At 43.1% G+C, this 23,833-nt stretch overlaps 1 protein-coding gene across 1 annotated transcript in view; it reads left to right on the forward strand.

Annotated features, from left to right (window-relative positions):
- The window catches only part of BAIAP2L1 (BAR/IMD domain containing adaptor protein 2 like 1), a 65,280-nt gene that overhangs the window by 25,018 nt on the left and 16,429 nt on the right, over window positions 1–23,833 (forward strand). Inside the window, exons 3-10 of the mRNA XM_007448869.1 lie at window positions 12,215–12,276; window positions 12,381–12,452; window positions 13,711–13,848; window positions 14,517–14,669; window positions 17,355–17,522; window positions 19,948–20,095; window positions 21,817–22,024; window positions 22,643–22,720. Of these exons, the coding sequence (XP_007448931.1) occupies window positions 12,215–12,276; window positions 12,381–12,452; window positions 13,711–13,848; window positions 14,517–14,669; window positions 17,355–17,522; window positions 19,948–20,095; window positions 21,817–22,024; window positions 22,643–22,720 (1,027 nt within the window). The remainder of the gene's footprint in view (window positions 1–12,214; window positions 12,277–12,380; window positions 12,453–13,710; window positions 13,849–14,516; window positions 14,670–17,354; window positions 17,523–19,947; window positions 20,096–21,816; window positions 22,025–22,642; window positions 22,721–23,833) is intronic.

Genomic DNA, 23,833 nt, shown 5'->3' on the forward strand with positions numbered 1-23,833 from the left:
CCCAAGGCCCAAAAAAAAAAAAAAAAAAAAAAAAAAAAAAAAAAAAAATATATCCAGAAGGTTCTAGTGATAATTCCCGTTGAGATGTAAGTCCTGTTGTTAGGATAATAGTAATATTTTATTTTAAAAAGCATTCTTACATAAGCTTAAATTTAATTCAGTGTGTCAGTCATATGGAATTTATTAGTTTCCATTTTTTCTTTCTGCAGACCTTATTTAGAAAAAGAAAATGTGTCTTAAAAAAGAAAAAATGTTTTAATGTTTCTTTTTCTAGCTACCTTCTTAATTCACTTTTCTTCTATTGCCAAACTTCCAAAATAAGTAGTTGCTACCAGCTTCCTCCCTTCTCCCTCGTCTCTCCCTTCCTCTCCCACTTTTTATCAGGAAGCTGGAAGGAATCAAACACCGAGTGTCTAGTGTGTGTCTTGCTCTTAGCACATTCCACTTGTTAGGCACTTAATCCTCACAGCTCGGGTTGCCAGGTGTCCAGCACTGAACCCACAGAGTCTGGGATTGTAGCTTCTTACTTGGCAAAATGAAAATTTTATAAACAAATATGTCTCTTGTTTTTTTAAAAAAAATATTATCTTGTTTGTGACTCAGAAGCCTCTGAGACTGGACCTCAGTGTTACTAAATCTTGGTGATAGGAAACAAAAGATGACAGGAACTTGCTCCTGGAGCCCTGAGGATGGAAACAGCCCCATCTGGAGCCAGCCGGCTCTGCTGTGGCTGCAGATGGATGCCCAGCGCTCACACGTTAGGGACCAGGCATTTGGGTTCCGCAAAAGTCACTTTTCCTGTAGGCATTTCTGTAATCAATATATTTATACCAATAAAATCAAACACTACAGATGCCACTTTCTGATAGGTCCAGCTTTTGCTGGTTTTCTTCTCCTGCCATCACTGAACTTCCATGCTTCACTGCAGTCACCCTTTCATTTGTTTGTTCAGTATATTCATTAACAACCAGACTTTTAAGGCCGGTGTGTTCCAGGCAGGTACTTGGGGGCGCAAAGGTAACGGAATCAGAAGATCAAGTTCTCTTCCATGTGTAACTGCCAGAAACATTGAGACACTATGTGTGTGTTCCTCCAAGCAGGGCGCTGGTTCCTGATCACTGCAGGTTCCAGATGACTGCTGTGAATTTATTTTTAATTAATAGACTTTAGTTTTTAGAGCAGTTTTAGATTTATACAAAATTGAATAGATCTCACACAGTTCTCACACACACTGTCTCCCCCACTCACTATTTCCCCTGTTTTTAACATCTTGCATTGGTGTGGTGCATTTGTTACAAATGCTGAACCAGTATTGGTACATTATTATTAACTAAAGATCATAGTTTATATTGGGGTTCTATGAGGTTGACAAATGTATAAACAGCCACCCCCCACCAGTCCTTGGCAGTCACCGATCTTTTTACTGTTTTTGTAGTTTTGCCTTCTCCAGAATGTCATTTAGTTGGAATTGTGTACTATGCAGCCTTTTCAGACTGACTTCTTTCACTAAACGACATACATTTAAACCCCCTTTATGTCTTTTTGTGGTTTAATAGCTGGTTTCTTTTTAATCCCTGAATAATATTCAGTTGTACAGATGTACCACAGTTTGTTTATCCACTCATCTGGGTTGTTTCCAGGGTTTGGCAATATAAATAAAGCTGCTATAGGCATTCATATACTGTACAGGTTTTTCCATAGGTATAATATTTCTAGGCATTTGGGTAAACACCTAGGAGCACAATTGCTAGATCAAATAAGACTGTTTACCTTTGTAAGAAATTGCCAGACTGTCTTGAGAAGTGACTATACCATTTTGCATTCCCACCCGTAATGAATGAGAGTTCCTCTTGCTCCACTTCAGCATTTGGTGTTGTCAGTTTTCTGGATTATAGCCGTTTTGATAGGTGTATGGTGGTATCTTGTTTTAATTTGCAGTTCCCTAATCATATGATATGGATCATTTTTTCATATGCTTATTGGCCATCTGTATATCTTACATTTTAACTGAGTTTGTTTTCTTATGGTTGAGCTTTAAGCAGTCTTTATATATTTTTTTACATGTATTTTGGATACAAGTCCTTCCTTTATCAGATATGTGTGTTGCAAATATTTTCTCCCAACCTGTGGCTTGTCTTTTCATTCTATTAACAGTGTTTTTTGTAGAGCATAAGTTTGTAATTTTAATGAAGTCCAGCTTAACCAGTTTTTTTCTTTCATGGATCATGCTTTTGGCATTATATCTAAAAACTCATTGCTAAACCAAAGTCATGTGTATTTTCTCTGGTGTTATCTTCTAAAAGTTTTATAGTTTTGCATTTTACATTTAGGTGTATGCTCCATTTTGAGTTGCTTTTTGTGAAAAGTATAAGGTCAGTGTCTAGATTCATTGCAAGTGGATGTCTAGTTGTTTAGCATCCTTTGTTGAAAGGACTATCCTTTCTCCATTGTCTTTGTCTCCCCTGTTGTCTTTGGGTTTCTTTTGAAAATCCTTCTAAATGGAGTGTCAGTTGTAATCCACTGTTATTATCCCGGAGTCCTGTTGATGGGTGATGTGGTGGTAAAATATTGGAGAGGGGGACCATTCTATAATCTCACGTTTAAATCTCCATTGTTTTGTTTTGTTGGGTATTTTTGGTTTTTACAGTGGGCCACAGTATCTGGGATATGACCTTCGGAAGAGTTTCTTAGCCTTTTTTCCCCTCCCCTTACTTGAGACAGGAAGGCTAGAGGGGCTGCAGGTACCTAGTTGTCCTTCCCCAGATCAGATAAAGCTGAGGAAAAGTGTTTTCCTGGAGGGCTAGCCTTCCTTACACAGAACAGAACAAGAACAGAACAACTCTGGGCAGATTTCTAAACGGTCGTTTTCTCCCTCCCCCTGCCAGAAGCCCCAGAGGAATTTTCTCCATTCTTAACAATAAAAACCTGGTGGCGAGGATGCCTCCTACAGATAAAACTCATGAAAATGTGAGCTGCCTGTTGTTTTTAACTCTCAAGCTGGTCCACACTGAGCCTCCAGTAAATCCTCAGTTACCGTTTGGGTTCCTGGCAGCCATGGCTCCAGCATCAGTCTCTGCTCCTGGTAAACTCTGATTTTCCACATCCGCCTGTAAACTTAATTCTCTGATGAATCTAAGAGTTGTTTTTCAGTTTGTTTAGCTTGTTTCTTGTTGTAAGTAAGGGAGTGACGACTTCCAGGCTTTTTATGCATTGGAGCAGAAACCAGAAGTGCCCTTGCAATTCGTTCTAACCCGCAGTGGTCAGATGTACCTCTTCTCATCATGGATCAATCCTGATAGGTACTGTTTAACTACAGTACTGTAAAGGCTGTGAGGTGGAGGAAAGCAGAGTGTATTCTCTGTGTTCTGTTTGATAATAGGAGAGTAGCAGTTTTTCCTTTGGGGACCCTGGGAATGCGGGGTGGGGAGGGAGGAGATGAGTTTAGGAGAGGTCGGTGTCTGTTTCTCTCATTCTGTAAGTTTTAAGAGTTATTCCGAAGCATTTTAAACATAGTACAATAAAGCATACTAAAGAATATATAGATGTATGTGTATAAGGAACAAAAAATAATGAAACACGGTGACTAGTTACAAGTTGACAACCTAGTATGTGGATTTTATTTCTAGAAAACAAGTACTCACCCAGGAAATGGCATGTTGAGGAGTGTGGGCCCCATGCTGTTGGCATATATCATGCATTATTGAACTAATTTGCTACTTTTGTCTGGACGCACACACCTTACCAGCCAGTATTTCTCTTCAACTCACAGGAAAGTATCACACTCACCCAAGCCTGTGAAGTAAGTATTCTAGTTACCACCATACAGGGGAGATTACCTGGAGAGAGGTTAAGTAACTTCCCAGGTGTGCACAGCTAAGAGGCTTGTCTGGCACCATTGTAACTTCTGGCAGACTCTGACCTTTGGCCAGTCTTCGTGTCCCTTGAGTTCTCTGTGGGTGAGGACAGCCCAGAGGACCCCACTTTCTGAAGATGCTTCAATCTTTTAGCTTTCACAGTACCCCGGCCCTTTCCAGACTCCTTTAGCAGCCTTTCGTCTTCGTCATGAGCTCTTCTTCCTATAGATCTTGTGCTCTATCACTAAGAGATCAGCAGTAGCTGCTGGCCTCTTATTATGAAAAAGCAACATCCTTTAGGCAATCTCTTGTAGACTTTTATATAAAAGTAAGTTCTGTTCGTTCTGTATCTAAAAGGGACTCCACTCTGGTGGGGTCGGGGGCAGCGGTGGTGTTTAGGTTTGTGGTTACAACTTTTGTTTGGCTCAGAGGACTTGTCACTTTCAGATCTTTGGCCATTTCTACTATTTTCTAAAATCGAGGTTTTCGGAGGTCCTACTATTAAATAAGTAGAACATTGATGTTATTTCTCCTGTCAACAGACCTCTTCATCTCTTCCTTACCTTTGTCAGCTAGTACTGGATGTACCATCAGAGAAGGATGAAATCATTTTATTCTCCAACAATAAGCAAATAAATTTAATGTTGGCATTAAAGAACTAGCATGAGATAGCCCTGTATCAGAAACCCTAAAAGGGGATGAATAGTCAGGAACGCAAGATAATAACTCTCAAGTGCCAGGTCTTCATGATTCGATTCAGGTTATATTAATGCTGTCTAAGGCAATTTGTGCTCAGAGTATCAATTTGGACACACAGCGTTACCTGCCTCTCATTTGTGGCATTATTTTTGACTGTCCAGTGAAGGTGTTGTCTGATTTCTCCAATGTACAGTTGCTTTTTTTTTTCCTGTTGCTACTTTCAGACTATTTAAATATCTTATTCCTCATCAACATTTGTATCCTAAATTTAGCACCTATTAATGATTTTTGCCTGAACCAGTCTTTACTGTGATGGTTGCAAACCCTATTTTCCAGCTCTAACATTCCCTTCATACTGACCAGTTGGCACTTGGCATTCCACTTTTAGCAGGAGCCCTCCCTTCTCCCTCATTTCTTTCTTTTTAAATTTATCTATTTATTATTGCTATGGTCTCATGGATTCTATGAATTTTTCAATGATTTATAATATATTACTGTCCTTATTTTGGTGCTCAAACTGTCCCATGTTTGGCCTGTAGGAGCTCTTTTGAGCTGACTCTTTTACTCATTCATTCATTCATTCATTCCTGTGCACTTCCTTACTCTTTTGTGTACCAGTGTGTTCTGGGCTCATCTTGTCCTTTTACACCTCAGCTGTGGAATCCACAGCCATTTTTCTGAGGAGTGTTGCTTCCCCTTAGTGGGGAATGATTTTAGAAACCAAGATTTGGGTACTAGGTGTGCTCATTGCTATTCAGATGTCATCTGGGTCCTTTCAGCCAACAGCTAGGAAATATATACATGTGTATAGCTTATATTGTGTACATACACAAAAATAGACATGTGTGTATATGTATATGTATACACACATATATTCATACACAAATAAATGAGCAAATGCACTTACACTTACGTATTTTGGAAATGTTTGAGAACCCTGGCTCCCGGTAACAACATATTTACACACTTTCTCAATCCTATAATACATCTAAAATAGCTTTGGAATTATTAGAAATTTTATAAATTTATAATTTTATATTATAAATTTGTATGTTAATATATTTATTATAAGTTATAAATAAACTTAACTATTATTAGTTATGAAATATATTTTAAATACCAAAAAATGACCGTACTAACTCTTGGGAAAAAGAGTTCAGAGTTTGTAGTTTTACCATTCACCCTGTCTACTGATTTTTTTTTTTTTCCTATTCTGTATATTGTGGTAAAATACTGTAGAGACTTCAGATTCTGTTACCCTCCTCTTAAGAGTGTGGAGTTTTATTCTAGCAGACAGTTAAATTACTGATGAATCACCTGACTTTGTGGAGGCTTAATTTTGGACTTTTTTCTGGTGGATCTATTTTGGTTTTGCCCGTAGTCCTATGACTCAGTCCTCATTCCTAAGGTATAGCCCTTCTCAGTTTCAGTGTGAAGCCTGTGGTGTTTACCAGACCTTGAATTTCAAACTCTGTATTCCCAGCACTGTGTATCCTGAGAACATCCGCTAAGCTTTCCAACCTTCCAACTGTTGCTTTTGCTGCATTTCCTAGTCTCACCCTGAGCATGTGCAATTTAAGTGTTAGTCAAGGATTTGAGGGGAATTTATATACAGTTTGAGGTCTCCCTGCTCCTCCATTGTGTGAGTGAGTATTCCACAATTTATCCATTCTTATGTTGATGGATATTTGGGTTGTTTTTAGCTTGGAGATATGATGACTAAAACTGCTGTGAACATTCTTGTACATGTCTTGGTGAACAAATGCACTCATTTCTCTTGGGAAAAATATCTAGGAGTAGAATTGCTGGGTAATAGGGTAAGCAGATTTGTTTATCAGATAACTGTCAGTTTTGCCTTTTCTGGAATGTTTTATAAATGGAATCATACAGTATGTAGCTTTCATTGAGCATAATGTGTTTGAAATTCATCCATATTTTTATGTCTAGTTCATTTCTTTTTATTATTGGGTATTATTTCATTAAATTCTTGAAATGTGTGCTTAGAGCATTGATTTTTCACTCATTTTTTTCTAATATATGCATTTTGAGGCTATAAAATTACCTGTAACCACAGCTTTAGTTGCATCTTACATGTTTTATATGCTGTATTTTCTTTTATCATTTCATTTCAAAATCATTTTAACTTCCATTGTGCTCTCTTCTTTGACTTACAGGTTATTTAGAAGTCTGTTTCATTTCCAATATATGGACATTTTCTAGTTACCTTTTTGTTAATGATTTCTAGCTTAATTGTAGTGCATTTAAAGAACATTCTAAGTATAATTTCAGTTTTTCTGAAATACCGGGAGGCTTTCTTGTGGTTCCTTTTTAGTATTTTGTGTTTGCTTTAAAATGAAGTTATTGGATAAGCTTTACATGTAGGGTATATATAGATAATGTATTCTTTTTTTTTTTTTTTTTTACATCTTTATTGGAGTATAATTGCTTTACAATGGTGTGTTAGTTTCTGCTTTAGATAATGTATTCTTTGCGGAGCACAGGCTCCAGACGCGCAGGCTCAGTGGCCATGGCTCACGGGCCCAGCCGCTCCGCAGCATGTGGGATCTTCCCAGACCGGGGCACGAACCCGCGTCCCCTGCATCGGCAGGCGGACTCTCAACAGCTGCACCACCAGGGAAGCCCATGTATTCTTTATTATATAGTGTGATTTATATGTTCACTAGATCAAGTTTATTTATTGCATTATTCAGTCATCTATATCTGTACTGATTTTTTGTCTGCTTGTTCTATCAGTTTACTAAGAGAGATATATTAAAATCTCCTATGATGGCTATTGATTTATCTGTTTCTTTTTTATAATTCAGTTTTGGTTTAGAAACATTGAGACTACATTGAGATGCACACAAATACAAAATTTTTCTATCTTCCAGATGAATTGAACCTTTTGCCATTATGAAATGACTGCTTTATCTCTAATAATGCTTCTTGCCTTCTTTGACTCTTTAGTCTTCTTTGTTTGGTTTTAATGTACCGGCATCAGCTTTCTTTTGGTTAGTGTTTGCCATGTATCTGATTCCATCCTTTTACTCTCAACCTTTCTGTATTTAAGTATGTTTCTTGTAAGCAGAATATAGTTGGGTGGTGGTGGGGTTTTTTTTGCGGTACGCGGGCCTCTCACTGTTGTGGCCTCTCCTGTTGCGGAGCGCAGGCCCAGCGGCCATGGCTCACAGGCCCAGCCGCTGCACGGCATGTGGGATCTTCCCGGACCGGGGCACGAACCCATGTCCCCTGCATCGGCAGGTGGACTCTAAACCACTGCGCCACCAGGGAAGCCCCGGGTGTTGTTTTTTAATCCTAACAATCTTTGTCTTTTAATTAAACTATATACTCCATTTACCTCCAGTGTAATTACTTTTGCTTTCTACTCTCTGTCCTCTGTTAATTTCTTCTCTAGTCTTCTTTTTGACTATTTTTTTCTCCTCTCTATTAGCTTGATAGTTATATGAACTTTATTCTTTTAGTGGCTACCCTGGAGATTTCACCATGCATCTTTTCTTATCAAACTCAATTGTTACTTGGCACTTTACTTTCATTTCTGACAATGAAAGAACTTTGGAACACTATATAATTCTGTTGTATAACTTCAGTTTGTCTCACTTGTTCTCATCAGATGGGATAAATCATGATCAGTGGTAGAGTAATTATAGTCTCCATGCAAGGTGTTAATTAGAACTGTGGAACTATGATTGGGTAAGTCAAAAGCTAGACTTTGGAGGAATGTTGGATGAAATGTTCACCCTATCACTGACTTGGCATTGTGCCTATGTGCACATTGATTATTTGCACAATTTCAATACTGATGAGAGAAGAGCACCTCCACCTGCATCCAGGGACTTGGGAACAGTCATTGGGAGCTATTCTTAGATGCTGGCAAAGCCTTCCAAGTTGGGTCACATGTTGGTGGGTACTACTCCGACGCTGCTAACAGTGTTGGTGACCCTGAGTACATACTTGTGTTTTTTAATGTATCCCATCTATGTGTAATTTGCTTTTACTTTCATTATATTTTCTCTGCATCACACTGGGTATTTGAAAAACTCTCAGAAAAAGTATATCCTCTTTCCAGTGACATTTTTTCTATCAGTTTTCCTTTCGTCTATACAGTGTAACTTTAGGCCAGTAGTGGGTTGGCTTCCACCTTGTCGTTTTATTGTCTGATTCCACTCAAAGTCACATGGAGGAATTAGTGTGCGCCTGTCACTGCTCTGTGCTATCTGGAAAGAATAAATGTTCTGATTATCCACAATCAAATATAAATGAAAAAGAATATTTATGCCTACACGTTCTGTGCTACTCAAGTCTGTTAGTAGTGTCCATCTGGTTCCTCTAAATTTATACTGTGAAGTGATGAAGAATTATCTAGTTGAAAATATATTAATAGTCCAATGACTAACCTATATTTCAGATGAAAACTTTCTTTGTATTCATACTAGTAATATTTTTTAATTTTTGTTTAACTTTTAAAGTCCATACTGCCTGTTGGCTAAATGTGTATCTTCATACAGTATTGTCCAAAATGTTGGACATATTTGTTCATAGTTCCTAAAATTAGAGTGATACCACGAGGAGCTATTATTTGTATGACTTTTAGAGAAAAATTGATGGTAGACATTGACTTTTAGTTGTATCAAGTTCATGATTTTGAAAAATTTGTATATTTTTAAATTCCCTTAATATTGCTATTTAAGAATATAATTTATTCAGACCGAATTACATTACTGTACTTTTTACGAGTTTCTTCCCAAAATATTGACTCAGAACCTAAAAGGGAAAAAAGGAAATGGTTGATCCAGTACATACGGTGCTGTAATTTCTGGGATCAACACTCTGATTCCTGTTTAGGCGTTTACTTAGTTCTGCTCCATTAGAATCTGGGCCGTGCTTTCTCGACTGCACCCTCTCGTTTCAAAAATTTTTTTTCTTCCCAAATGTAATTTATGAAAAAGTAGGTTACAGGGCTAAGAGTAAAACGTGCGATACCACATTTCAGACATAAAGTAACACTTGCTACGTTAAGAATAAACTTCTGTAGATTGAACATAAAGGCCGTTTTCATTTTCTGTTTCAAGATATTCTTTTGGCAGCTTGCAAAATCACAGTAAAGATGTTTTTTAATCCTTTTTATGACTGAGGACTCAGTGGCTGCTGCTATGAGGTTGGCATTTAAATTCCACGAACTGTGAGGGACAGGAATAACAGGGGGGAAGGTCAGGTGTTCCGTCTCTGCCCGCAGAGTGAATGGGCTGTTTCACTGGGCCTTTTCACTGGGCGCCTGTGGGGCGGGGAGAGACTGTGGACGGGAGGGGGAGAGTGAGGAGGGGGCTCGGTTGGCCGGGGCCCTCAGGCCGGAGCGCCGGCTTTAGCAGCGCTGGCGTTCCCGAGGGCACTGCACAAGCACATACTTTTGACACGCTTCTCAGAGGTCCATGTTATATAAGGTTGTAGAAATTAAGTTCATGACAACGTGAAAAAAAAAGATGTGAACACTTTGCTACTAGCCTGAATCACTCTGAATGATTTAAGCAAAATTATTTTTAGACCGTTTTCTTTTTTAAGTAGATCTGATTTGCCCAGGATAGAGTGCTTGATTTTCAATTAATTGAAGTGGTTTTTGTTGTTGTTGTTTATTTTTCATCTCCAACTCGGAGTTATGGGTTTAAAATAGATGTGAAGGTAACTCAGATTATTTCAGTATATGAAATGACATATTAATGTAATTATATTCTTGGTCATATAAAGGCTTCCTTTGTGAAGAACTCTGGTTTATTTGAAACTTTAGGAGAACTGAATTATGGATAAATGGAGTCAGTGTCACTGAGGGTGTAGAGTGGGTACCTTGATACCCTGGCACATGGACCATCAGTGCTGGGGACGTGTCTGCCCTCGCTCTCATGCTTATCCAGCAGATGTTCCTAGAATCACATGGTGCTTAGGGACTTACATGTACCTGTAACCTATTAACATGGTTATATCCTTCCAGGAGATTCTCTGTCTCCACCACCCACGATGGTTATTTTAAGCAACACTGCTCATGGTGGGCTTCAGGCCGAGGAGTTGTTTTATCTGGGACCCCATGGGAGGGAGTGACATTTTACATGTAGATTTGGAAAGAACCCTGGCACCTGTGAGGGAGGAGATCCAGAAGAGAACAAGCTGGGAGTCATGAGAAATAAGAGCTTGAAGGAGGAGGGCGCCTCCTAAGAGGTCCAACTGGCAGGTGTAAACATGTGGGGCAGAGGGCCTGGGGAGATCCCCGCCCACCTCTCCTAGAACAGGTCATCGAGCGAACATCGACTTCACGTCATCCCCACGTGCCTTCTCCTGGGTAGGGGAGGGCTGGCACGTTTGTTGCCCAAGGAAGCGGGATGAGTATAAGAGGCATGGTTCCATGCCGGAGGTGCCCAAGTGATGGCACAAGGGAATGAGTCTTTGTCATTGGGCGTAGGCGGGGTGTCAACCCCTCATGACTGGCTGGCTGGCAGCCAAGAGCTGGGATTAGAGAAGATGAGGGTGGGGTGGGGTTCACTTGTAGGCCTGCTGAATACGGGGCGCCTAGTGGGACATCCGGGTGGACGTGTTCAGGACAGGCAGAATTTCTGAGTCTGAAGATGGGGAAGAGCCTGGGCTGCCCCCTTAGAGTCAGATGTCTTCAGGTGTTTCCAGAACTGGGCCTACTAAAGTCACTCGCATAGAGGTGCTCACTGAAGCCAGAGTCTAGTCAGTAATCTTTTCCTCTTCCCCCGTGTCTACCATAGTCGTCCTTTTCATTCTCCCTCATCCACAGCCTTTCAGTTTGCCCAAAGAACTCCTTTTTATCTGCCCACCGAACCGTAGGATGGTCCGCTCGGCACGTTTTGTGGTTTGGGATGATTTGGTGGTGGTTCCAAATAACTCTTTCGCTCCCAGTTTTTGGGTATCAGACCCATTTGGTTCCTGTAGAGAAGTTGGCAGGGGGGCTCTTGTTCACCTTTAGAAGCGGGGAGGCAGCGCCCTGCCACAAGGCGCAAGACATGTGCTTTGCAAATCAAGTGGTCATCTCGCTGCTTTTTTGGAGCAACACTCCTTTGTCCCGGAACATTCTTTTCTGTGCAGTCATTTCAGAGAACGGTGTAGCCCCAGGAGATGCGAGGCAGAACACTGTCCCTGCTGCAGTTTCCCGTGGCGTTGAGATTTTCAAGAATGATATGAGAACTAATATGAGGAAGAGAAAATAACCTCTATCTTTTATGCCTGACAGATAATCAGATTACCCGGGATTAGATGAAAATAAGTCATTTGTTCCTATAGTTAGTACTATAATGACCAAAATAATCTCTTGTAAGAGAATTTAACAATTAAACCAGGTAAATAGGATTCAGCTTAGGGAATGAGTAAATGGCGAGAGAACAACGTGAGTTGAAAGACAAAGTTGGCAAGCTTTTGACGAACGATGTTGTGGAGTCAGTTTGCTGTCAGCTGCGTCCGTCTGACCCACCCCCGCTGTCAGGACGCAGCCGGTGTTCCCAGTGCCATGGGGCTGGTGCCCACCTGCTCTGGGAGCAGCCAGGGACTGGGCTTCATCCACCACTTTACTTCCCTTCATATCTTTACAAAAACCTTGCAGTGGCTTTTTGCCCTAATGTACCTGGTTTTGTCCACAGGCCACGTTCTCATAGAGATTTCGAGTATCCACAAGAAACTCAACGAGAGCCTTGATGAAAATGTATGTGAACTGTTTTTATATTTACCAAATATACTTATTTTTAAATTTTATTTCACTTCAATTCTCAAACCTGGTCTGAATTTTTCATTTCCTTGTGTTCACAGTTCAGAAAATTCCATAAGGAGATTATCCATGAGCTGGAGAAGAAGACAGAGCTTGATGTAAAATATATGAACGTGAGTACCTAGTTCTGCTCCACCTCCCGTAGGTGGAGGTGGCCCGGGGCTGGGGGCCCAGCTCTCGCGAAGGCTGCACTTGCCTGATGGCTGAGCTCGAGGACAACTTCCCCCACTGCTGACTCGGCAGCAGCAGGTATGATGGAGCTGGCCGTCGAGTGTGTACACAGCCGCATAACACTGACAAGTTCCCTTTGGGCTGAGTGGGCCAAGTGCTAACACTTGGGATCTTTACTAAAAAGCATAGCAGGAAATCCTGCAGGGAATCATACACTTCTGGAAAACACTGTTTTCAAGGAACACGCATATGTGGATGACACCTGCATCTGCGTTAGTGCAGCTGTTGCTTTCACAAACCGGCACTTGTGGACGTGAGCCGTGTGGGAGGACGCCGTCTGGAGCTCCCTGGGGCTCCAGGTCCCATTTGGTGTCTCTCTCCTGTTGCCCTACGGCAGTGTCGATTCCAGCAGTTTGCTCCTTCCGCCTCTCTTTTCTGCTGCACAGTAGCTGCTTCCTTGGCCGCCCGAAGCTCCCCTTCTTCACAAGCCCCGCATGGCAGTAAGCGGTGGGGGTCACCCTGAAGTCGTCCTGCTGCCCTGCATGCACGTGCTCTGCGGCCCGGAGGATGTAATACCAAGCCCTTTACGTGCATTGTCTGATTTTTATCCCCACAGAAACTCTAACATAGGTACTCTTACTATATTCCCACTGTACAGATTAGAGGGTAAGCATGGATTTCAGAAAAATTAAGTAATTGCTGAGATCACACAGGAAATGAGGGATGAAGCCAGAATTCTAACCCAGGTCTGTGAGGCTCCAGAACACTCTTGTTTCACAGCCCTCAGAATCACCGGAAGCAATGGCTCTTGTTCATTCTGTTTCTTGAAATCGTTAAGTCATAAAACAGTCAGGAGTGTGTGAGTTGATATTGTTCATTTATTCACCAAAGCACTTACAGGCCACCCAGTGTCCAAAAACCTTGGAGAAAAAAGGAATAAAAGAAAGAAACAGCATTGTTTCTCTCCGAGAAGCTGCCCTTCTGGTCAGGGGCTCATCATATAAACGGGGAACTTCAGGACAGGACATTGAAGTCGAAGGAGCGGAGGGGGGTTGTGTGAAGTGGGGATACCTGCAGCCAGGCAGGGCAGCGCGAAGCATGGGCCTTTTGCCACCACGCCCAGTGGAAACGCAGCAAGAGTAACCGCCTGGCACTTTGCCTGGTGCTGCAGTAAAAATAAGTGCAACGTTTAACTTGCAGGCAACTCTCAAAAGATACCAAGCAGAACACAGGAATAAATTAGATTCTTTGGAGAAATCTCAAGCTGAATTGAAGAAGATCAGAAGGAAAAGTCAAGGAGGACGAAATGCACTCAAATATGAGCACAAGGAGAGTGAGGTGAACTTTTCAGCACTATTTTACTTTATTTTGGGGTTGATGATTTGTACAGTTAACGGGGAAGCGTGCTCACCTCAGTCAGTCTCTACTTCATCCTTCACTGTTCTGCTGTTGAAAGTTAAAAACACGCATTTCGACTTGGTAGGAGCTGAAGGCCGCAGAGTTCCCCGGAGTTAAGTTAATAATTAGTCAAGAGCATACTGGCATTTTCTCCCAACTCAGGGAGGGTCAGGGACTCCCCAGTATAAGCATTACTATCTCCATTTTACAGATGGGGAAAGTGAGGCTTAGGTTAAGTCACATGGTTGGCACTTGGAACTGGGATTTGAACTTGAACTTTCTGGTTCCGAACTTTTTGGTCCCACGATTTTCCAGTAAAACATGATCATATCCCTGGATTACAAAGTAATATTTTGTACAAATTGCCCAGTGGAATGTAAGGCCTTTGGCAACTTCTCTCCAAGCATGAGTCAGGGATCTTAATGAGAATTTGCCATCTGCTCAGATCAGGTTACAAGTACGTCGTTTTGTCTAATGTTTATCTGCATTTAGCACTTACTCCATTATCAAAATAAACCAAGCATAAAGATGGGAGAAGATAAGTGTCAGGCTGTGTAGCTATTTGATGCCTCATGTCATACTTGTATAATTATTATTTATTTTCCTAGTATGTAGAAACCATCACTTCTCGCCAGAATGAAATCCAGAAATTTATTGCAGATGGTTGCAAAGAAGCTCTACTTGAAGAGAAGAGGCGCTTCTGCTTCCTTGTTGACAAACACTGCAGCTTCGCAAATCACATTCATCAGTATCACTTACAGGTGGGTGTGGTGGCAAATTGCATTGTGAGGACTAATTTTATTCATATTTAAATGCCCTTGAAATGCTTCACCTTCCATACGTGCCCAAATATAAAGCAAAAGGCTTATTTTGCCAGGGAGAAGATTCCAAGGAAATAATTTTTTTATAATAGTTATTTATTTATTTATCTGGCTGCATTGAGTCTTAGTTGCAGCACACGTGATATCTTAGCTGTGGCATGCGGGATCTTTCATCGCAGTGCGCGGGCTCTAGAACGCGTGGGTTTAGTTGCCCCATGGTATGTGGGATTTTAGTTCCCTGACCAGAGATTGAACCCACGTCCCCTGCATTGGAAGGTGGATTCCTAACCACTGGACCACCAGGGAAGTTCCCCAAGGAAATAATTTTTGACCAACTTGAATGTGTAAACTTTTAGAAATGTAGATGAAATGGTCAAAAGCTTGTTTATAATGTTTAGTAACACATTCATACTTATTGAATAACTGAGAAATGGCACTTTTTTCCTTTTCTCACCCATGAGTCAGCTTTTCTCAGACTCTTTCTGATGCATCTTCAACATCAGTGTCTTCCCCAGAACCACGGGGTGAGTCCTGGCAGGCCCCAGGTCCAGCCCACCTGGGTGGCCTGAGATGCTCACCTTGGGGGTCCATGTAGATGGTGTTGCTGGAAATTCTATCCCAGGCCGCAGACCCCATTCCCAGCCTCAGGACAGCTGGCCGGGGCTCCTTTTTCACTCCTCCTCAGGTTGTGTGTCTGTTCAAGGTCGCATCGGCTGCATGACTGGATTTATTCCTCTCCTTCAGTGCGTGCAGTTGTGAGGTTATATTTCCAGGAATCATTACAAACCGTGTGTTAAATTTCCTTTCCTCTCTCTTTTTGTTTTTTAAATTATGAATTCTATTGGGTTTATGTAAGCATCCAGAACTAGCATTGACTAAAGTCAGATATTCATTGTTATTCATAATAAAGTAATTTAGAGAGCGCTCCATGATATGAGAGCTTTGTAAGAGCTTGAATAGAGCGCAACTTCCTCTTTTCAGGGGAAAAAAACACTTGGACTTGTATGTATGCATATATCACAGGTTACATATTCCGTAAAGTTTTTGCAACTTTAAGGAATATTCAGCTACCAAATCTAAATACCTAAGGTCTCAGGTTGTTACGGGAAAGAAAAATATGCTGCATTAGATGATTGCTTTTGTCACCAGTGCATACGTACTAATGTTTCCATGGTGACACTGTCCTATTGGGGCAGGGTCGTGGGCCGGAGGGGCACAGAAGCAACCTTGAAGCTCCCTGTGGTGACACCGCCCCCCAGCAGTGGGGTCCTTGCTGTGTCGTGAGGCAACATGGCCTGTTTCCAGGAGCTCTAGTTGTTGGCAGAGTCTTTCTTACACTTAACCTCGAGTCCCTATTACGTTTTCTAGTGTGACGCAAGCCAGATCTCCTTTCCCTAGCAGAAGTCTCTTCAAGTCTCTGAAACCGCTTTTGTGCCTTCCCTGATCCCAGTCCTGGATGAAGCAGGCTTAGTAGTTGGTCCGCGGTGTGTCTGCGTCACAGGCAGGGGACGGGGTGGTGTGAGGGGCGGGGCTTAGGATTTACACCAACTCCCCCAGCCCACTTCTGATGGACACAGAGCCTAGATGAAAAACAGTGTGGTTGTTATGAAAATAGTTTCAAAAAAGATCCCCTACTTCCTTTTTCCAACTAGATTGCCGCCCTGGAAAAAGGGGTTCTCGGAAAGGCTCCAGGGAGTCTGGGAGTCCAGTTGGAGGAAGAGCCAGGCTGTGGGAACCAGGACAGATGCCTCTGCCTGTGGGGCTAAGGGGTCTTGTCGCTGTCCTTCTGCATCTCTCTGTTCTGCAATCCAGCTTTTCTGCAAAGCCCATGGTCTGCCTGCCCCAGAGCCCCAGCTGGCCTGTGGGCGGGGCTTCCCCTCAACACTGCCCCGACTCTGAAGACCCACCACGCTCTGCTTCTAGTCCCTCTGTCCCCGTAGAGGAACTTCTCAGGGCAGGTCTGATTCACTCCTCTAACACGCCAGTCCGGTTTCCCCTGAGGTCCCAGTAGTTGAAACCTCAGGGTCCTGGATCTACCACGGAAGGCTGTGTTAACCAGTTACTTAGCCTCTCAAAGTTCTCAGTTTCCTCATCTGTGAAATGGGGATGAGAATGGTACCTACTTTAGGATTGTGGGGCAGATGCAGTGAATTAACAAGGATGAAGTACTTAGGACAGTGTTTAGTGTACACGAACGCACACACACACACAGAGTCCACCCTTGGTCCTGTCGCTCGGTCAGAGGTGCTTCTTGTGCGAGGAAGACAGCGGGGATTGGCAGTTCTGGGGCCGCGGGGAATCATGGGGATTAAGACGGATTGATCCGCCTTCCCTTTTAGTTTTTGAACTTCTTCTGAATCATGTACAATCCTTGTATTAATCTTGAACTCTGTATTCACCCTGAGGGAGACAGTAAATTCCTTTAGAACAGGAGCCTACATCCTCAGCAAATAAGACACAGCAGACAGCAGATCCCCATAGTTGCTTAAGCTCCTCACTGAATTGAACTCATAGCTCCCACACTTCCAGTGGTAAGCCAGTAATACATTAGTAGTATTTGTAATTTGTGTCAGTCCTTCCAACAGTACACATTTGTCTTTGGTTTTGTTTCTTTTGAATTTATAGTCTGCAGAATTGATCAATTCCAAACTGCCTAAGTGGCAAGAAACATGTGGTGATGCCACCAAAGTACCAGAGAAAATCATGAATATGATCGAAGAAATTAAGACCCCAATCTCCACCCCAATGTCTGGAACGCCTCTGCCTTCACCCATGATCGAGAGAAGCAGCATGGTAAGAGCTGGTTGTCTCCTCAAGATTTTGGTTGTATGTTTGCTAATAAGATTTCAGCCATATTTGCACGACAGACCGAGGCCTTCTTTGTTAGTGGAAATCATGGGTTCTCCTGTACTACTTCTAGGGCCCGCCTTTCCTTTTATCCCCTTACCTTCAGATTTGAAACTAGATGTGAAAATGTCTCACACTGTGTTAGCACTGTAATCTTTGTTTTGGAGATGTTTTTTACTGATTCTGTTTTTAATTGTAATGATTCCAACATTATAAGTTTATTCCCATTGAAGGAAGCGTAAAGTATCTTAGAACACAGATTAGCAAAACTCTGGTGCCATTCATCACTACATAAGGCACCTGAGGAAAAAAATAATCACCCCAGTATTCCAGGTAACGAATTCAAGCATCGTAGTTCACTGTTCTTTGAATATGGGCTTTATTATCTTTTCACAAACACGTGAGGAGATTCGAATCCAGCAGGTAGTTTGAACACATGAGTCAGTCCACCCTCCCTGTCCATATAAAGCCCTCTGAAATGACAGCAAAGATATTAATGACCAGCCATCAACCTGCCTAATAGATCCATAACCACATGGGAAAATAAAGAGCAGGTGCTGTCAATGGGCCAGAAACGCTGAAGGAGTCTCCAGAGCGAGAAAGGCAAGGTCAGCGTGTGGAGAATGAAAATAGAAGGACATGTCAGCCCCAGGGAAGATGTGCAGGGCAAGGTTCCTGCAGAGGGTGGAGCCGTCAGTTCAGAGCCAGTGGATCCAAGAAGCGGGGAAGAAGCTGGGGTGTCCTGAGTGTTGTCGGCTGGGGAGCTGGTTCAGACAGTCCAGGCTGCTTGGTCCCTCCGCTTGTCCCACCTGTGCTAAACCACAGGCAGCCCGGGCTTTCGTCTGTGAACTGAAACAGCATGTGTGGACCGAAGGGTGTGGCTCGCTTCTGGGGGTGTGTCTTGCCTCTTCCCCACATCGCATGCGATCAGGAGCACAGGGAAAACACAGACTGTCGTGTACAGTAAAAAGAATGGGGACCGCCACCCAGTACAAAGATGGACAGACAACCAGTGGTCACTGAACAGGTGGGGGAAACCAGTGTCATAAAAAGACGCACCAAAGTAAAAACTGGAATGACGAGTAAAAGGGGCAACAGAGCCAACAGGGCAGAGGAGAAAAGAGATGAAAGGCTATTACAACCACAGAGAAGAGTCAGCTGTCTTGGAAATTTAAAAGGATTATTATTTCTAGTTAAAATGGTATGTCTGAGATTCGCTTCAAAATAATCCAGTTGTGGGGGAAGATGGATGGGGCATACAGGAAACGAGAATGTCCGTGGATTGGTAATTGTTGAAGCTAGGTGTTGGGTACATGGAGATTTATTGTGCTGTTTTCTCTACTTTTGTACCTGTTCAAAATTTTTCTAAAATTAAAGTTTTTCATTTTCCCCTCAGCCCCTCCAAAAACACCCCCAAAGAAGAGCGGGGCTCCTTAGCAGAATGAATCAGCTTGGGAAATTAAGCCAAAGAACTCTCCCAAAATACAGTGCAAAAACAGGATTTAAAAAAAAAAAATCAAAGAGGTTATCAATGTTAGCTGGGTTGAAACGTGGGAGGTACATCCAGCTGCCACCTGGGGCCTCGCCGCCCGCATGTCTAGTGGGGATCTTCCCACTCAGCGTGTCCAAAACCACATACCTGAGGCTCTCTCACTCTAACCCCACTTCTCCTCAGTCTTTCCCGTCCAGTAAATGGCGACTTCATCCTTCCAGCAGTGCGGACACTGGACATCGACCCTCTCCCTCTCTTAGGCCACGGCTAGCCCGCGGGTACACACTGTTGTTTCCCACCACTTCTACCCCCACCCTGCTCTAACCGAGGTCCGGCAGAGATGACCGCGGTAGCCTGGCCTTTAACACAGCAGGCAGGGTGATCCTGGCTGAATGGAAAAGACCAGAACCTCAACAGACGGCAGAATGCTAGCGATAAAGAGAGGGTTTTGAGAACTTCCAGGAACAGCAAAAATAGGTTACTCACAAAGGAAGGAGAATCCCACTGATACTGGAAAACAAGATGTTAGAAAGTAATGGAGTAATGCACTCAAAATTCTGTGGAAAAATAATTTTAAATGTAGATGCCTTTAGCCAAGCAGCACTTAAAAGGGAGCCTAAAAATCCATAGAGACAGGAAGGAGATGAGTGCTTTTCAAGGGATGGGGAAAATGGGGAGTAACTGCTTTAAAAAAAAAAAAAGGCAAAAATGGAAAAAAGGACATGGTATTCTTGAAGTAATTCAAAAAGGGGCATTGCCCTACAAAAAATTGGGGGGAAAAATGGAATTTAAAGCATGTAATACAAAACAGTCCTGGGGATCTGTCTAATGCCATTGCTATGTTACACTAATGTTAAACTAATAAGGAATTTTTCACAGGTTGGGCGAGATTATGACACCCTTTCTAAATATTCACCAAAGATCCCCTCAGCTCCTTCAGCCAGAGCGTCAACCAGCCCTTTGATTGATATGTTTAATAACCCAGCCACAGTCGCACAGAATTCAGAAAGAAAAAATAATTCAACAGGTAAGATACTTAGTTGGATTTCTTTTAAAGTACCTTTAAAATTTTTTAAATATTTAGGATAAGTGTGCCTTGAGATAGAGGTAAATACACATGTATGGTAGCACCCCCTCCACACTGGCTTGGAGGAACTCACACCTTGTGATGGGGTCTAGGTTTATTCTAAAACCATAAGACACGTTGCTTTGACACATGCTAATTCTATATACAGATTGATGTTTACACACAGTGAACATTCCTATTGAAAGGTGTTATATTTTAAAAGAAATGGGATATAACTTACAGAGCCTCACGCTGTGTTACGTATTTGTGGCAATTGGACTAAAATTTCTTTTTTTTTCAATGAAACAAACTGTAGAAGTTCACATGACAAAATTAATGGTTATCAGTCTTACCAGTCGGCTTCGTTTGAATTATAATCAGTGTTTTCATCGTCTCTAACAGAGCACTTCATGCTTTCTGGGGGCTTAGGTTCTAACTGCTTACATTTCTTAACCCGGTTGACTCTATTTCAGTAGTCTGGGACCAGTTATTGTTTGCAGGCATTTCAGGTGGCTTTGGTTAGGCTCCACTCTGCCTACACAGAGTCTTTGGCACCCAGGACCTCGAGACTGTCGTGGCGCCAGGCCCATCTCTTTTTGGGGGGACTCACAGGCCCCTTGGGTGTGAAGTCGTAGCAGTCACACGGTGTGCTGCTCACGAGAGCCCATGGGCTGTCCAGCGCGTGCAGCTCTTGGGGAAGAGATGGGATTTTCAGAATGTCCGCTGGAAAGATGATACTCTGTAGCCATTTGCCTTTGAAGAACTGTAAGTTATATATAATATAAGGTCAAAATATACAATGCTGTGTGCCACCCAATCATTCAAATGATTCTTTGGTTCTTATTGGTAAAAGCTAAATGAAAATCATTGAATTCAATACAGCCAAGGTAATTAGACTATGAGGCATGTTGAAGAGATAGCACAGTTTACATTGTACTTATTAAGAATTTGCGAGAATGATGCAGAAAGAGATTTTGCATTATTTTATAGTAAATAGTGGGCTAGCAAAATTTGAGTGGAAAAAAATATGGAAAAAAATTTTTCCATTCCAATTTTGGGGTGGCGGGGGGTAGTGCTGGTAGATATCAGCCTGCGTTGAGCTGAGACATGACGTAGTGCAGCATTAGGCCGTGGAGCCAGGCCGCCCGCATCTGGTTCCTGCCTCTGCCACGGGCATCTAGGGGGAGGGGTCAATACACGTGACTCACCCTCACTACATCCCTGCCACGCTCGCAGGTGAGCAGACATGACAGCAAGAACGTCTACATTTCCAGTTTCTCTCTTTTTTGTGGCACAGGCCTTGTGATTTGTTCTGGGGGAGCGCGGCAAGGAAAGCAGTGGGCCACTTGGTGGTGGAGAACTTTGCCTCTTTAAGAGCCGTCCTGATTGAATCAGTGCAGACGAAGCTTGGCTACACTACTTTATCCTCTCGGTCTGGAAAAGAGCCTTTAGCCACAGGGATCCTCCTCTGAGAGGCCTCGGGCCATGGCTCTGCTGCTGTCCCTTGCTGTCCCTGTCCATCCAGATAAGGGTGGAGGTGTGGAAATATAATCCAATTGGTGTCTCAGTGGAATGAGTGTGCTGGAGAGATGGGGGCGGGTGGTTTCCTGGGCTTGGCTCCTTTGAACTTGCCTGATCATCGTTCCTTGAAAAGCCATCACTGCTCGGTTCATTTTTGACAGGTTCTTCAGATGACCCCAGTTTACAGCGATCGGTTTCTGTTGCCACTGGACTGAACAGGGTAAAAAAGCAGAAAGTGAAAACCATCTTTCCGCACACGGCCGGCGCGAACCAGACCTTACTCAGCTTCGCACAGGGAGACGTCATCACGCTGCTTGTCTCCGAGGAGAAGGACGGCTGGCTGTACGGAGAGCATGAGGGCACCAAAGGGTAGGCCTCGAGAGGGGGCCTCTGCACTGCGTCCAGCGGTCCCACGCTGAGAGGGCCGTTGTCTCTCCTCGTAGCAGGTCTTCCTTGTGGGCGGATTAGCATTTTCTCCACAGTTAGGTTCATAGTTCAGTGACAGTTATAGTTAACTGCAGTTATTCTATTCCCAGTCATTCCCAAACTGTTTTCTGTATGTGTGTGCGTTTATAGATGAATCTGATGCATAAATAAATAGGAGTCACTTCTGAAAGTAGTTTTAAATGTTTTTTTTCACGTGACTTCAGATTTCTCAAGATATACTTTGTTAAGATTTAGCACGTGAATAGTTTAAATGCCAGTGTCATCGTTTCAACGGGACGTGCATAAGCTTTACAGGAAGTGGGTTAAATCAAGTTTCTGTGTAGATTATTCAGGTATTAAGTAAAACCAATATGGAAACAAAAGACAAAAAGGGAATCCAAATAAAAGTAATGCTGTATATGAGATACCTGAGAGACTGTGATGGAAGTGGCCTGGCCGGCCCCTGAGCTGTGACCGAGCCGTTCCTGGGTGTGTTTATGGCTTGCTTGTCTGCTGTGAGCATCCCAGCAAGGTCTTTTTCTCCCCACTCTTCACCTTCAGGAGGGGTTGGTTCCCGTCGTCCTACACAAAGTTGCTGGAGGAAAATGAGAAGGAGACCGTGAGCATGCCCGGGCCAAGGTAGGACCTGCCTGTGGCTCAGATGGCCCAGGGGCAGAAAACGCACCTCGACCTCGTGTTCTCAGGCGTATCGGAATTAATCTGGATGTGTAGCAGAGCCCACGGGGAAGCCACAGATGGTGTGGAGTAGTGGGGGGTTGCGGGGGGTTGCTGCTCAATGATTGTTTCCTTCCTGACTTCTGTTGCCCACGCGCTTCACTGACCATCTGCTGGAAAGAGACGCGCCCCAGAACCCCCCTCTAGCCTCAGAAGCACTCTCCCCACCTCCCACCGCAGCTGAATCCAAGGCCCGTGTGCTCTGTCTTGGTCTTACTCGGCAGCCTTTAACACTGATGAACACTTTATCTGGAATGTTCTCTTGCCCTTGCACTCTTTATTTTCCCTCCACCTCACCAGCCATCCGTCTTCAGTACCCTTTCAGATCTCTCCTCTGCCTTGTGCTTAGACATAGGTGTCCTCGGGATCTGCCCTCGGTCCTTTTTTCGTTTTCGGTGCTTCCTGGGCCACCGTGTCTGCCCCCTAAGCTCGAATTACATCAACGGGCTTCATTCAGCACTTCTGTGCCAACACCGCCCCCTCACGTCTGTATCCCATCCAGATAATGATCATTATCACCGTCACTTAGGAACTGTCCAAAGTGCCTTACACTGACCAGGTCATTTAATCGTCATACAACCTTGTGAGATAGGTTCCTGCTTGAAAATTGAGAAGACGGGGGCACGGAAAGGTATAATAACTTGCTCAAGCAGCTGGAAGTGGTGGACCCAAGACTAGACTAACCCAGGCAGGTCTCTCCCAGCCAAGACGTGAATGTTTGTATGTGGTGTAGGTCCTCAGAAACATGTCCAAACTGAACATGGCATCGTCTTGACCACAAACCACCTTGGCCACAGCGTTTCCCATGTCAGAGCAACCGTCCTGACCCATCCCACTGTCCCCGGTGGACTGCGGATGCAGCACCTGCTGCCCCCCACAAGTCCTTCCATTATACTTGCTCCGAGCCATCTGTGTGTTTCTGTCCCTTGCAGAATAGCTCAGCTGCCAGTGGCCAAGGAATGAAACTATATATATATATATATATATACACACACACACACATATATATATAATTAT

The sequence above is a fragment of the Lipotes vexillifer genome, unplaced genomic scaffold, assembly GCF_000442215.2.
Source record: "Lipotes vexillifer unplaced genomic scaffold, Lipotes_vexillifer_v1.1 scaffold778, whole genome shotgun sequence".
NCBI lineage: Eukaryota > Metazoa > Chordata > Mammalia > Artiodactyla > Lipotidae > Lipotes > Lipotes vexillifer.